Genomic DNA, 16,174 nt, shown 5'->3' with positions numbered 1-16,174 from the left:
CTATGAAATGAGGACAGAGCCTTTTTTTGAACCTGCATTCTTTTTAAGGCCAGCGGGGGCGACTCCACTGGTTTCTGAAGGAAGATGATTGTGTGTAAGCCTATGAAACTGACTGTTTCAAAATTATTTATGACATAATGTCCTAATGAATTAATTGTCTCGATCTCTAGTTTTAAGTCTTATCCAATACTGCATGATGTTGACTTTAAATATTTGGGGTAAAATAGACAATAAAGCAGAATTTGCTTTTAGGCGTCACTAACTTGTGTTTGACAAGTTGCCACCACCTTTGGTTCTCAGTCTGATCTAATTAGGATCTTCCCCAGCTCCTTTATTTCTCAACCAAATATGGTCCCGCCCGGCTCCAAAAAAACATTACAGCCATGGCTACAGTGCCATATTTGAGGCTTCAAAATGGTAGTCCACCAAAAAAATGGTTGACGTAACGTTTGGTACTTGGCTGAGTTCAATTCTCAGGGTGTATATATGAAAATCTATGAGATGGAAACATGGGTGTTTTGAATGATTTAAATCTCGTTGACAGGAACTATATACATGCTTCCTAATGCTTGTCATTATGAATTATCTTAAAATGGACAACATTTAGAATAAATAAAGTGGGTCTGTTTGGGTATGAAAACACTTTATACTTTTTTTAAATCATGAATTTTGTTGAGCTTCCTTATCTCTCATTTTTGCATTACCTTTAATTTGTGCGACTCAACCTTGGTGTCTCGGTGAGACAGGAGCCTGCATATTTGCAACATTCAACAGGTAATCAAGGCTGATTAAGCCCCGAACATAGCTTAATTGCATTAGATCTCAGAAGCATAGTATAACCACCATAACTGCAAATGGGAGCAAAAAGAGGTTTCAGTCTCAGAAGGGAAAGGTTTCCATCTTCACTACCTCACGAGAGTTTTATGATTGTGAGCACTACATTTGAAATATGAAAGCCAAAGGTAACGTCATATGATATTTAAAAAAAAAAAGAATGTATTAGGGCAAAAGGCATTGGCCTTTTTTGTTTAGGACTGATTGACCTTTACGCCCGTCCATGTAATTACTATTTGTTTAATTTTTGTGTACTATGTTCTGTAAAACAGAATTGATTGTGGATAGTATACCGTTATATTACTGAATGAACATGCTCTGTTCACTTTGCCTTGTCTGAACCCGTTCTGTATCACCATGAAGCCCCTTTAGTGTGCTGTGACATGTCCTGAAGTCCTTGTTTAGCACCTCTCTCTGTGTGTTCAGGGTGTGAACTGATACCTAGTGTCAGTGAGCGTCAGGGACAGAATGGCAAGAGAGAGAGAGAGAGAGAGAGAGAGAGAGAGAGAGAGAGAGAGAGAGAGAGAGAGAGAGAGAGAGAGAGAGAGAACGATAGCTGAGGTCTACATGCGCGAAGAGGCTGCGAGGATTAGCCCTGAGAAAGCAAGAGGCACACTGGGGAGAAGGAAATGGAAATGGGAAGAAATGAAGAACGAAAGAGAGAAGAGTGAAAGAGAGAGGGGTTTAATGGGGGGCGGTGTCAATTTTCTCCAATTTAGCTCAGGAGGAAGCTATTTTCTTGGAATGAGATGGTTGGATCAATGCAGCTTTACAGCCATTTATTAGTGCACAGTGACATCAACTGTTGCTGCATTCATCACCAGGCAGAAAAAAACAAAAACAGTATATTCACAGGGCTCAACCTTATCAGCACTTGTAAGTTAATTATGCATTTAAAGTGGGGGGCAAGAGTTCAGCAGTGAAACACTTTGATTGAGCCCTTTGAACTCAACCAGGAAAGAAATCAGTTCTCTTAATCCTGGCTCCTATGTGATCATCGTAGCCGGAGGATAGAGACCTCTGTCCATCATCTCACGGTCAGCCAACTGCAGCACCATTACTAATGCAATCACCCCTGTGATCTGAACTTCAGAACCTTGCACCAAAGTAAATAGATAAACATGTCAATGATATGGAGCAGCAGAAAAAGAAAAAGAAGGTGTGAATGAGTCATCCGCGAAAGGTCGATCCAGTGTGGACCCTCTAGAACTCTTCCAGCTGGTCTTGATAGCCTGAGGTGATCTGAGCTGCATGTTACATGATCGTTTTGATCATAGTAAGTAATGCTCCCTCTCATTAGCACAGGTTATGCTTTCGGCCTCAAGTCGTTCACACTTTACATCATCTCACCCAAAGAGGCAAACATAGAAAGATCAAGCTGAAAAGTTATAATTTGCATCCTCAGACAAATAAGGAATAGTGTAGCATAGTGTGTGGTGTAAGCATATTTAAAGGAGTGTGGGTGTATGGTGTGAATCTCAAGGGTTTAAGGGCATCTTCCGCTGAGCACATCCAAAGTCAACATCTGGAAAATAGCAGGTTGTGCAGAGATCCATTTCAGTATTCCCCAAACTCATAAACACTCCAGATCAAGGGCCAAACACACCTCTGTTTCTATCCTAAAGAAATCTATTGCCACAATTTATCAACTTTGATTGGTTAACACTCTCAAAATGGAACCCTTCATAATTTAGAAGCCGCTCTAAATGCAGCTGGCCGGGCTACATCTAAATGTTTAAAAGTCAAGTGAAGGGAGGAGTCGGTTAGACCTGAAGTTATGTCCTCCAAGGGAACTTTACAAAGATCCTCTCACAGATTTATAGCCACTTACCTAGGAGCCTGAGTCGATATTCATAAACGGGGCTTCAAACAAAGCCCCCCATCCACTATCCCTGCTTGTAAATAAATACAGATATGCCTCTTTTACAGACAGCAGCAATCTAAAATATTACCACCAGCATAATTTTACCACACACATTAATATTTTACGGCACATTGTATTTTACCGCATTGAATCTTAAACTTTCATGGCCGGCCCCAAGGATTTTATTCCTTAGGAGTCTGTATCATTATTAGCCAAGATGTATAGCAGGTACAGTAGACGATCAGCCTGCTTTTGTACTCTTCACAGTTTCATAGATCATATTTTTATGAAATCAATAGAGTCAACATTGCTATCCTTGTCACTTTAATCAAGTTATATCTTTTGAAATGACTTAGCGATTATTGTTTTTTGGCTGCATCCTGCCCTTGGAAGGAAAAGAAAAAAATGATAAAATGTATGTAACCATGCCTCTTCAGCTAGTCCTACATTTCGGAATTTACAAGGTATCAGTTCCGTAAATACAATCCATAGACAGATTTATAAATTGCAAATGTAATGGTAAGGCCCTATTAAATCTAGTTTGAAGTGTTTAGTTTTCCATCTAAACAAGTAAAACCCAGCCTGTACAGTATCTACCTCATTATGACGGGAATAAACTCTTAACATCTGCACATGTGCATTTGCATCTGTGCTTGTGTATATGCCTTTGCAGTGATTTAAGTGGTTTTAGTGTTAAAACAAGTCTAATGAGCTGGCACAGTAATTATCAGCCATTTTATTCTCACTTGAGCTAATTGAGGCTTTATGTTAGAGTTAATACCACTGTCTGTGTACACTGTTTTACAGTTAGCAAAATGTTTGTCCAGAAATAGTGCTGCCAATAATTTAGATTTTTAATCTGTGCATGTCAGTGTTTTAATATCCTCCTATTAACGATACTTATGAGTTTTGACAATCCTCCCCAGATGGGGGTCATTGATCAGCTCCTTTTTAGTGTATTTTTTAATAATGCATCCCACAGTAGTATCAAAGTCAAAAAGGGCAAGTAGTTGCTTGCTTCTGATTTTCTTTAACAGTGCAGTAAAAAAAAGTCTTTGTATGGAATTATTCTATTTAGCATAAGTAATGATTATCATCCCTTACATCTATAGAGCACATGAGCCTATTGGTATTGCCACATTTCATGTGTGCTTGCAAAAGGCTAATCACTGAATATAGTGGAAGTTATTTTTAAGAGGTTGTCTCTATTTAAGTTTTCTCTGCACTTTTTTCTTAGTTGTCTATCGTGTTTCTACCTCTCTCCCTCCTTACTCACTTTGCTCCATGTATTTAAAGCGCTTCTGAATTTCTTGTATTATCCAGGTTAGTATGAGTTGATCCCTAGGCCCTTTGCTCTTGTCAGGAATCTCCCAGGCTATCGGGCTCCCCCGGGGCCCTGTTTCACACACCAAATTGATGTCTTCGACTGGAAATGACACTTTCAGCAGGATTTGCCATTCTAAACCACCTCAAACCCATGTGATCTCACCCATTCACTCTCAGAGGGATTGCCTTGAAATGCACCATAGCTTCAAAAGCCAATGAGCATAGCATGCTTGAATGAAAAGCTGATACATACCCTATCAGGGAAAAAAGGAAAAGATATTCTAAAATGCTGGCGATGTAAAACAGTATTTTTTGCTCTGAACAAAGACCAACAGTCCCGTGAATATGAAGGTATTGCATGAATTTTCATGTGTAGGTGCTTTTCCACCATTTGCTTTATCTTGTTAATATCTCTCTCTCACTGTCCTTCTATGAATACAGACCCAGATGGTATGATTAATACATGCTATTCAGATCTCGCCATCATTTTCTAACACTCCATTTAAAGGAAGAGCACAGTGACCATGTTGCTTAAGGACTAGTTATGATATAATTTGACGCTGGAGTAGAAGGAAAAGAGAAAAAGGTGTGACCAAGAATCCCTCCCTTGACTTATTTTCATCCCCAAGTCTTTTTGGGGCTGCACGTTTCTCCTAGGGGGCTCTACAGACTGGCATAATGGATAAGGGCAAGGGTGTGAAAGGAGCACCTTCAGGCTCCTCATTCAACTCTCCCAATCTCTCCTGCACACACTCTTGAGCTGTGAAGGCCTTCTTTCTTTGCCCTGCTAGCATGGGAGCCCTGTAATAGGCTCTAATTGATAGGGAGGTGTTGGGGTCTTTCTGTATGGGCTGAAGGGATGAGAGTCAGCGAGAGAAAGGGGGAGAGAGAGAGAGGATTACATGCGGGCATGTGGGGTGGAGCGGGGGAGGAGGAGAGGCTGTGGAGTGGTCTAGGCCCCGTCCGTAATGAGTCATTAATTTCCTTGCAGTTTTGTGGCGGTTGGCTCATTACTGGTCTGCAGAGGAGCAGGAACAAAGCTCTGGGTAGGTAGGAGGTGAGCTTAAATAGTTGGGGCTCAACACTTCCCAACAAAAGGAGGAAGAGAACGTTGAATGGCACTTGGAACAGATGCAGTAAAAAGTGGCAGATGCAAATTGCGGGAGAGCAAGTCTTCCTTCAAGCGCTTTTCTCTTTTTATTTTGTCAGACTGCAGCCTGAGAGTCTAATTAGTTAGTGAGGTGTTTCACTTCTGATAGGGCTGTGTCTCGTTATTGTCACAAAGAGGATTCATAGAAATGGGAGGATATGCATATGTTCCACAGTCCCCAGTGGAAGCTGCTCAATAGTTTAACTGATTTAATTATTTATGTTACCCTATAGAAACTGAAAGATGTGTAATATTTCTGACACTATGAAGTTGTATTGTGTCTCATTCTAAATGTGATAAAACAGTATGAAGTTGATACCCGCAGGTATTTAATTATGTTTTTAATTTTGTGTCCATGCTCTTTTCCCCACAGGCAGAATGATTATGGACAAGTTGGCAATGGTTCTAATGAAAACGCGGTCGTCCCTCAATTTGTGGAGTTTGTGGACCGTGTGTCGAAGGTCACCTGTGGGGCAAATCACAATCTTGCACTGACAGGTACTGGCCTGCTATGACACTTAACACTCAGTGGACATTTACCGTTTAGATTAGAATATTTGGTTTTGAAAAATGCAGCGATTTGTAAATGTCTACATGTTAAAATTTACATATAACCTCACTTTCTTAAATATAATCCAACATGCAAGAACTTGCTCCTATCACTGACCTCTCACCTGATGCGCTAGATTTTATTTTTCATAAAGTGCACCAGCACAATTCAGCTGGACATCTTTAAGAAATGGAGTTAACGTCACTAGTCATGAGTTGTCACTGTGCGCTTCAAAGTTCACCTATTTTACTCAATTTTATGCGAATATCAGCGCCCTCAAGCCCTCGATCGGCACATCACCTGAGAGGGAGACAAGGAGAGAGAGAGAAAGAGAGAGTTAGCGAGAATATGGCCCTGGCTCCTGATCCATAACAGTCATTGCCTGTTACATACATTTCAGAATTCATTCAGGCTATGAAGATAATCGAGGTAGTCGACAGTTTCCCCTGCAGCCCAATGGATTTATGATAGCACTGTCAAGAAAATGAGGCGAAATGACACAGTAGCTGACTTTAGCTGCAAATAATGTGATAGGCCGTACAGTGGTGCAGCAGCAGCTGCTGTCATTGCAGGTAATAGGCTATAAAGAAGCCTGATAGCAATACCTGTCATTTCTTAATGGCTGACTTCACTGAAGAGCTTTTGTGGCCTTTAACATGAAGATAATGGAAGATACAACAAATTTTACAGCTTTTGCGTTGCATCCATAATTTATCACCAGAGGCCCCATGCAGCAGCAGCAGCACAACAAGGACAACATGCTCCTGGAGGCGTGCTGGAGAGAGATGCAAGATGAGCTGCAGGGGGCTAGAGGCCCGTGTCATACTTTGCAATTAATGAAAGAACTGCACAGGGTCCAAAACATCTTCTGTTAGAAATGTTTATCAAATACTTGTCATATTGCATGATGATACCTTTGTGTTCTACATTTGTTTGAGAAAATTAGATTTTGTATAGTCTGTTGATCACATCTACTTCTTTGGGGGGGAACATTTTTAAACTTTATGAATTTTCTCATGGATGCATGCATGCAGGTGACGGCAGATTGTTTCAGTGGGGCTGTGGACGTGCATGTGGGAACATGAAGAGGAACATCCTAAGCCCAGAGGATGTAACACTACCAAGCTCGCCAGTGCTTGCAGACATCGCGGGAGGATGTTGGCATAGCCTCCTTCTAACAGGTTAGTTGGCCATGTCTAGCTCATTTTTGAGACCTATTTATGTAACACAGCCTAATACATGCATATTTTACACGTACTAAATCCAGCAGTACCCTCTGCCTGCTGTGACATGTGTTGTTCTTCTCATCATACATGCAGACATGTACCGTGCACCCCGACATGTCCGAGACCTCGACATTAACTATGCGCAAATCCTTGGTGTATGTCTTGGCCCTCACACAGACGTGTGAGTGTGTGCTTTTAGCTGTGGTGTCCATCTATCCACATCATTCATTAAGAGCTCTCCCAGGGCTAGTGCGGCTACATAAACACAGAGGTTGAGGCCACGGCTGCTCTTTCACCTCGCTGCGGAGAACTTCAAAGTCACTTCTCCTCACAGAGCAGACTAATGCTCGCTGTCTGCATGGCTGATATATGGGCCCCAGTCGCTGTCTTCTTACTGTAGTATGGCTGCGACGGAGGCCCCATCATGGAGCCGGAGCTGGGCCATTTGTTAGTTTTAGCTGTATCTCCAAGACCTGGCTTTGATTCTGAAAGGAGGACATTAATCCTTTTAATACAACACTTTGTAGAGTCGTTTTCCTGTGTTGCTAATGCTGTCTATTATTAACCCCATTAAAAGTGTAATACAATTTAAGTAGAGTGCTAAAAGTGGATCATTTGTTGCTCCGTTCTGTTTGAATTAATTCTCAATTTATGATCTAAATGATTAAACTATAGGAGTCACAGCACTAAATGAGATTCTTAAACGGTCAGGCATACATTTACACATATTAATACAAATATTTATGAGCACACAGACATCTCCAAGTGTACAGACACACACACAAAGCTGCTGTGTGTTGCATTTGCTCTTCTAAATCCTGTAATGTCCCCGGTTTGATCCCTAGCTCCATTCTGTCATGAGGGAACAGAAATATCCATCTTCAATCAGGCCTTAATGAATAGCCTGATGAGTGTCGGGCAGAACTGAATTACCAGATAGATTTAAAGAGCGTGAGAGTGTGTGTCCATTATGTGTGTGTGTGTGTGTGTGTGTGTGTGTGTGTGTGTGTGTGTGAGTGTGAGTGGGATGGGCGGGGGGTAGTTAGAGGGTCAGTAGAACAGGACACATGTAGAAATTAATTCTCTCCAAGTTCAAAAAAGAAATTGGCTAATTCTGTCATATGAGCCTCATGGAATCGCCTTATCTATTGGTATGAGTCTTCATCTATTAGGGTCAAACTGAGGAGGGAGGCACAGTGGATAGAAAAAGAGAGGTTAGGGGGAGCAAGTTGCTGTGAGGGACGGTGCGTTTTGAAAATTGGAAAGGAAAGGAGAGAACGAGCAGGAAAGAGCGGAAAAATGATGGGAAAGATGGAGCAAAAAGAAAGCAAGCGAGTCAGTGGTATGAGAGACAGCTTGCCTGGGCCGGAGCATATTGAGGGCAGCAGGTGGAAGAGTGGCACAGTTAATTAAAACGCCTGTCTTAATGTCTCAGCCCGTCACTCCAGGGAGAGAGAGAAAGAGAGAGAGTGAGAGAGTTGCCAGGCTTGAGCTGGGTTGCACCCAACCAGCCATCTAGACAGCAAACCAACCATCCAGCCAACCCACCAGGCCACATGTCAGACAAGCCCCGACACTATGCCCTTCACCCCCATCATCCTTTGCAACACACACAGACACGCAGTCACACATTTGCACAGACTCAAACACATGTCCAAATCCCGCCCACTGTTTCCTTTTCTCTTATCCATGTAGCCATACACCTATCCAAACTGCCACCTCTCTAATCTGTTGCAGACCTCTTTAAAAAAGCCCCCTCTCCAAAAAAAAGGAACAAAAACACACTTCTGATGTTACCGTTTTGCTCAGCAGCATCTGTAGCATGCCTCTAGACTTCCAGCCTTGCAGCGTAATCTGTCTGCTTTTAATAATTCATAGAAAGCACAGGCTGTGCACTATGTACTGAATGCTGAGGGTAATGGGGATGTTGTGATAGTTCTATCCTGGCCTGTCTGGAGCAGCAAGCGAATCAAACTGTTAAAGATCTGATAAGCAGCCTGTTCAGTGTCATAACAGCTTTGGCTGTCATCACTGCATTAGGTGGACCTTAACAACTCTATTCAGCTCTGTATGCTACAATCTTACAGATGGTGATGCTTGACAGAGTTCACAAAGTTTTAACTCACACCAAATTATTGTAGACATAAGTATACGTGAGCTAAATGTCATAGACTGTATAAACAGTGAACGCAGCTTCCAGAACCGTAATGTGAAGCCAGTGTGGATGTTCTTTAAAGCCACATCCTTTCATATTACCAGCAAGGGGAGTCAACTGGTTGCAAAAGAAGTCAGACTGTATTCAAACCTGAGAAATTGACCTTACTATCACTTAATATTGTAGCATTTAACAATTGGCCACCTATCAAATTCATGCTCAAAACAAAATATCACTAAAGAAACCACTAACTGCTGCTTAAATGTAGCTGCCATTATTTTGTTTGCTCAGTTAACCATGCAGCTATCGGTTCAAACTGGGAGCTTGTGGATGTGAGTGTTACTATTTATCTATTAGTTTTATCTACTTAATCACACTTATAATCCAGTCTAATTTGCAGTAATATTTTCTAAATTTTGAAATGTGGAAAAAGGGAGTCATGAATTTCACCATTTGCACTCTTAATACACAATGTTGCATTAAAGATCATTTACTTTGCATCATTTATAGTATATCCCCCAAGGAAGAGCCAAGTGAAGTACATTTTCCAGTCAGTATAGCTGTCTAGTGAGGTTATGTTAAGATTGGAAACGGGATGATATGAAATAATGCAATCTCTACAATCACCTGAGAAGTGGATCGTGCATGCCTTAAAGATCAATCATGATCTCAGCTTGTCCAACCCTAATACTGGTCATTAGTTAACATGTTCTTGAATGCAGCATGATGATTGTCATTTTCAAAATTTTGCCCCCATTTAGAGTAAAATCGATGATAAAGCAGGATATTGTTGAGGGCATGGCCACCTCATGATTGACAAGTCGCTTAAACGGATTGATCCAGTCAGTATAGAGGTGTAGCAGTCATCACCAGCTCCACAATTTTGTCAAAGTGTGATAACTTCTGGTTCACAAAGGTGATGGCCACAATGTTTAACTCAGGGCTTTAGAATTGTAGCCCACAAACCAATGAGTCACATCACAGCGGGTTTACACTTGGTCGTGTTTGACAATCCAGGGAATGACATTATACTTTGCTGAAACTATACTAAATTGAATTACACATAAACAGAAATGTATTTAAAGAGAAAAAAGAGCAAATAGTATGAGACTCCATCCATGTGTGAGGTGGGTCTAGAGTTACACGTCCTGATGTCTGACTAATGTTTTATCAGGCTTTGCTGTATCACGGCGGATTGCTTTGTCAATAACCAGCCTGGTGCCTCAGTGAGCATGAATCTGAGATTGTCAGGCTGAGTGACAGGCTGAAGATGGCAGATAATTCAAAGAAATTGGAAGTGTGAAATCTTTAAGGGCCACTTCTTAACACGGCAAATGCCAGGGTATCTTTCCATCAGCTGCTGCTCTCACAAGCCACCGCATTGTTAATGGTGGCCTGTCTGTCCATCAAGACCGCTTCAGGAGGGATTTAGACCTGTTTGGCGCCTTATCTCTCTGACTGCCTCCCACTAACCTGACCACTGCACAGGCCTCAAGTGCTGTGTATGTGTGAGTTCCATGTGGTCAATGGTGGTCATAAATCTAACTCCAGAACAATATGTATTTTTCCTTTTCATTCGCTTGTTTATATATATATTGATTTATTTGATTGATCTGACTGACAGTGTGTTGGTATATCCATCCATAGTTACACAATCAGGAGCCAAATGTAATGGTGCTTGTAGCGCTTGTTAATTTAGTTGTCAACACTACAGATTGACCTTAGATTGTAGCAGTAAGAGCTCTTTGCCCTGTGAGTGTGTCTCTGTGTCTGCTGCTGTGTTTCTAGATTGATGCAGAAAAAACAGTGTCTGCTTTCAGTGATGGGAGATAACGGTTTTCTTATCACAGTCACATCTTACACAAAAAAAAACAACTAAAACATAAGCCTCATTAAATATCAAGACATTCAAGTCAAAGATAATTTAGTAACAGCTTTCAAATGTTGAAGTAAAAATGAAAAGACATATGAGATTTTAAATCATATTTATGTACCCAGTACAAAATGTTCTGCTGTCCACTGATGTCCACTGAAACATGCTAAGTGTGAAGTTGAGGCAATGGAATCAATGTCCTCTATGAATATACATTTCATTAATAAGTTGAGATCTGGGGCATTTGAATACCCAAAATTAACCTAAAAGTAATTTGAAATATAAGTTAATTATTAGTTTCATAATGAGGTTTATGATTAAGAAGTTAATAAAAGAAACAAAAAGTCATTTTCTGTGCTGGAAAATAAAATGAGGAGGAAAAAAATGGATGTATGTGTGGTCGTGTGTGTGTGTGTGTGTGTGTGTGTGTGTGTGTGTGTGTGTGTGTGTGTGTATTCATGCGTCTTTCACTCCAGAACTGCCACTGCTCCAATGAAAGTGAAGTACTACGGTTCTGCATAGTGATGTCTTGACCTTGCTCAGCCTTGCGTGTTTTTCCTTTATTCCCTTTCTAAGTTCTTACAATCGCTCCACTCACACAACTACTCATTAAAAATAGTTAAGGACGTGTAGGTGAAAGGCAGATGACGTCAGAGAGAATGTGAAAGAAGAGGAGGAAACACAACAGGGCAAAAAAAATCATCCTCCACATCTGCTAATCCAAAAAAAAAGGCTTAGACTCTGTCCTCCCTGTTTGTATGTACAGAGAAATAATGAGAGAAAATAGACAGAGCAGGGAGGGGGACGAGAGAGAAGGACCCAGACAGAGGAAAAGAAATAAACAAAGAGGAAAAGAAAGAAATATGTCCCCTATTTTCCCCTTGTAGTGGTCTCAATTCCCTGCCAGAGCTCCCTGTCACAGGGAGGTAGTTCCCAGGCTGACACATCTCAAGCTGTTCAAACATCCATTAGGATGTTTTGTTTCACACACTCTACAAATACGGCAAGACGAGAGCGAAACGGGCAGATGATGAGAGGGAAATTGAGGACGAAAGAAAAGAGACGGAGAGACAGAGGAGAGGATGAAGAGGGGAGTGAGTTGATGGGAACAGCAGAGAAAGGAGAAGAGGAAATTTATCAAGAAACTCGTGTGATATTTAATGATCCTTGTATGTGGAGAGGGAAGACCACACTAGCTCGTTCTCCTCCGCCAAATACCGATCCCCTAACTTAATTTCCTGCTCAATTGCTGTTCTATAGTGCATAGTACAGTGATACAGGCTGGCAATATAGAAAACAGATTGCCTGTGCGGCGGAGTGGATAAGGCTGAGGCTTGTGCTGCTGGAGACCTGCAGTCTCCAGGGGGGTCTTGTCGGTGGGCTTCACAAAACCAACAAAGCCCATCTTTCCCTGCGACTGGCAGCAGCTGGCAGGTAGATCTTCAAGCACTGGAGGTGGGGAAGTGGATCTGTGGGTGTGGTGTGTGTGTGTGTGTGTGTGTGTGTGTGTGTGTGTGTGTGTGTGTGAGAGAGAGAGGAGAGAGAGAGAGAGAGAGCGAGAGAGAGAGTTTGTGTTTCTCTACAGTGTGTGTTGCAAGGAGTCTTGCTATTCTTTGTAGTGGAGAGTTCCATAGTCTTCCATCTTGTGCTTGCTCATGTGCTGTGACTCCAATCCACTCAAAAATGTAGGCCTGCATGGACAGCAACCATCAATCAGTGCACAGTGCAGTGTGCAACTACAGCTACAGTGTTTTCCAGGGATACACACACAGACAGATACAGTACACACACATAGACACACCCTCCTTCAGTATCACATACATACAGTAACATGCCTGTTACTGTGTGAGATTCTTCATCAGGCCTTGTTTTGAAATTTTCCTCATGTTTTTTACGTCTTTACATACCAACTATGTTTTTGTAAAGTAACAGTCTTGTGTTTGTATATAAAAAACATCTAATTTTACTACATCCTGTAACTAATATCACACAGTGATGATTTTAGGTAAAGCCAGTTCATGAAACATTTTACTCTTGCTGTGTACACTCTGGTCTTCAGGCAATACTGTGTCTGCTTGAACCTACATGAAGTCTTAATGTGTTTTCTCAACGCTGTTTTGCTGCCTGACATAAACTAGGCCAGTATTGCGAAGTCTTATCGTGTCTACCTGGAGAACTGATGTTACTTGTATCCCAGTTCTTTTAGAGTTGTTAATTCATGCAGGAAGTGTCACTAACCTAGTTGCCATTGGGTTTTGCGCTAATGTTAGCAGTGTGAACCTCCTCTGACCTCTCAAAGTGACAGGGTTTTGTTGCGTAACAACCTTGTGTAATGAACTTCCTCCCAGGAGATGTCATTAAGAACGGGAATGTTTGTCTTCCGCTTGCACCAAAATGAATATTCAGCTATTATTGCTGCACAGAATTCAGATCTGATATGAGTATTGGGTTTCAGCAGAAGAGAGACACAAAACCACTCCAGATGGGTTTTATTTACTGTCTCTGTGTCTCTGATCAGCCTCTGTTTTTTTCTTAATTTATCACAACTAACTGGGTTTGCAGTGTGAAGACAGTTCAGGTCATATCTCTGTCTGCCTACACATAGCATTATCTGGTGCATGCATCATTCAGACTCTTCCCCCTCATCTCTCTCTCTCACCGAGATTTACATATTTGTTTTAACTAATGTCCTGTTGTAGGCCACTAAAGATCTGTAATAACACTGCTAGGGTTTCTGCAAGGCGACCACGCCAAGAACCACAGAGACGTGGAAGGGATAGAGTTGTCAGAAGGCTTTCCATCACACACAGGGATCATATTTGAGCAAAGGTTTGCCTTGATAAATGAACCCAATTGGTTAGCTTATCGGCTGGATCAACACTGTATGCCTTTCATGGCTCGTCTACTTTCCCATGCAGGAGGCCCTGTAGAGGGGGAGAGCACCATGTGTGATATGTGCGAGCGAGAAAGAGAAGACAAAAAAATGGAGGGTGAGAGCAATAGATCACAATGATTATTTGAATTACCTTGTTTATTGAAAATGACCGATTTCGAGCTTGATCCTTTACATTTCCAAAATACTCACAAGACCGCCAAGAGGAGAGGTCTCAGTGGGGGACTTCATACACCATCTGATGCTGTGACTGCCATTTCCCTTCTGAGTATCATTGTCTTAATAGTAAATATAACAACAGGAAGCAATGATTTCTGCTCTAAATTATGTGGATGTTTACACTACTCGTCGACTCAGCAATATATTTCTGATCAAAGATAAACTGCACGGAAGAAAAATAGAAGCTGCGTTAGAGCAACAGTGGGAAAGAGGAAATGGTTGGTCCCAGCAGACTGATGTACCTTGTAAGGCAAACTCCCTCCTCTGTTGCTGCGCAGAAGGAGTCACTGCCAAGATGGCTGCTTGAGCTCCAGGCCTGCAGGGCTTGACCCTGTGCATGCTGCCAGACACCATTTCTCTAAATCCAACCTCAAAATGAATCTTCAGACCCTGGCATAATTCCTCATCCTCTCTTCCTGTCCTCCTCACAACATCTCTCTCTGTCTCAGTGTTTCACTTCTTTTATTTTCCCAATGTGGAGGATGGTGCAGTGTGCCTCATCTTTCAAATTCCTGTGAGGTTAAGATGGTAAGACTTGTTTTCAAGGATGGAGCTGGGTGTCTGGGGCTCCTCCCTACAGGTTTATCATGTTGGCAACCACGGATGGCTCCTTTTCTAGGGTTGTCATGAGTTGTCCTCCCCTGAGTCTAGACCTCTCAAACATAGTGGCATGAATCGTTGGCAAACACTGTGTGCAAACAGAGCCATTAACAGAGAGTGTCAAGTTTAATTGCACGACTTATGATGAGTGTTTTTATGTACTTCTGACCTCATACTGAACTATGCTGTAAATGAACCAACCAATGATCGTTTCATATTGTTATTGCATGGAAAGCTATGATGAAATGTGGGCTAACACAGAACACTTAAATTTTGTCAGATGCATTGTACAAAAATGGAAAGTAATATATTTTCAGTGGGATTGGCACATATCTGAAAAATGTAAAGCCATGTTCTATTTAGCTGAAGCAGTTTATTGTTTGCATATCTTAAAGCCAAAGCAATTAAAGTTGGATACAGCTGATCTTTGGGATCAGCTGTATCCAACTTTAATTGCTTGTGTTGAATATATAGCTTATGAGTTTAGAAAGTCATTTCAGTTGACAAGTCCCTGTAATAACCACTGATTTATTGTTTTAGAAATGTGAAATAATAGGTTTTCTTTCTTCAGCCAATCACTGAGAGGTTTTATTGGATTTTTCCACTTCTCTAATAACTATGCATTATTTTGGTTCCACATAGCTGTATATACTACTAAGTTGTACTCGTGGTCTTCATTTCCATCATTCACAAAGCAAACAAAAAAATATTTTCCATTCCTGCTAGTCACATTATACTGACAGACTGCTGGGCAAGGGCAGGTCAGCCTAGTGTTAACTAGTGTAGCTTGGACTCTTAGGTGTTAGACACACTTTCTCTCTTTTCTCTGTAGACAGTGTTCGAAATGATCTCTTGTTCTATCATTTTTCCTTCAGACCATTTCAGTTTTTCCTAGTTGTTAAGGGTTCTCAAGGAGAATACTGAAATTAAAAAGCTGAACCTCAACCACCGGAGGTTATGCCTATTCCTTATTTGTTCCTTTCTCCAAACTTCTCCCCCTTTTTTTCTTTGCCACTGAGTCAAACCACCCACTAAGTCTAAGGTCACTAGCTAGCCAATGTGAAGGCTGTTCAGAAGGGCTGCAGCAAACTTGGCAAAGCTCCGGTATGACTCCCTGCTGCTCCTTGGGACATACCAGCTCCTTTGCCAAGTCAAATAACACATTTAGTGAATTGAGAGTAAGATTTAAGTGGGGCAGTACAATGCAGCCAACCCTCTCATCTCCGAGTCGGTCCTTCTCTTTGTGTGCTAGAGTGTGAAAACTGCCCTTGTTCTCTACGACTTAATCTTTTTTTTCTTCTTTTTCTTGCTGATTATTTGGAAACAGGTCAGTTGGGTGTGGAGGCTCCCAACTCCACCCAACAGTTTTTTTCTCTCTTAACTTCACATTCATTGCCTCATCAAATTATTTATCCTCACCTCTGAGTCTGCTTCTTTACCTCCCCTCCTGTTTTTTTTTTTTTTTTTTAAACCATCCTTTTTGC

The 16,174-nt window shown here is 41.4% G+C and overlaps 1 protein-coding gene across 5 annotated transcripts in view; it reads left to right on the top strand.

Annotated features, from left to right (window-relative positions):
* LOC119019073 (probable E3 ubiquitin-protein ligase HERC2) overlaps positions 1–16,174 on the top strand; it is a 300,235-nt gene that overhangs the window by 103,097 nt on the left and 180,964 nt on the right. For all 5 annotated transcript variants that reach the window (XM_037097301.1, XM_037097298.1, XM_037097302.1 and 2 more), the window contains 2 exons: positions 5,548–5,672; positions 6,759–6,905. In XM_037097301.1, the coding sequence (XP_036953196.1) occupies positions 5,548–5,672; positions 6,759–6,905 (272 nt within the window). The remainder of the gene's footprint in view (positions 1–5,547; positions 5,673–6,758; positions 6,906–16,174) is intronic.

The sequence above is a fragment of the Acanthopagrus latus genome, chromosome 5 (assembly GCF_904848185.1).
Source record: "Acanthopagrus latus isolate v.2019 chromosome 5, fAcaLat1.1, whole genome shotgun sequence".
NCBI lineage: Eukaryota > Metazoa > Chordata > Actinopteri > Spariformes > Sparidae > Acanthopagrus > Acanthopagrus latus.
This window is presented reverse-complemented; position numbering and strand designations above follow the sequence as displayed.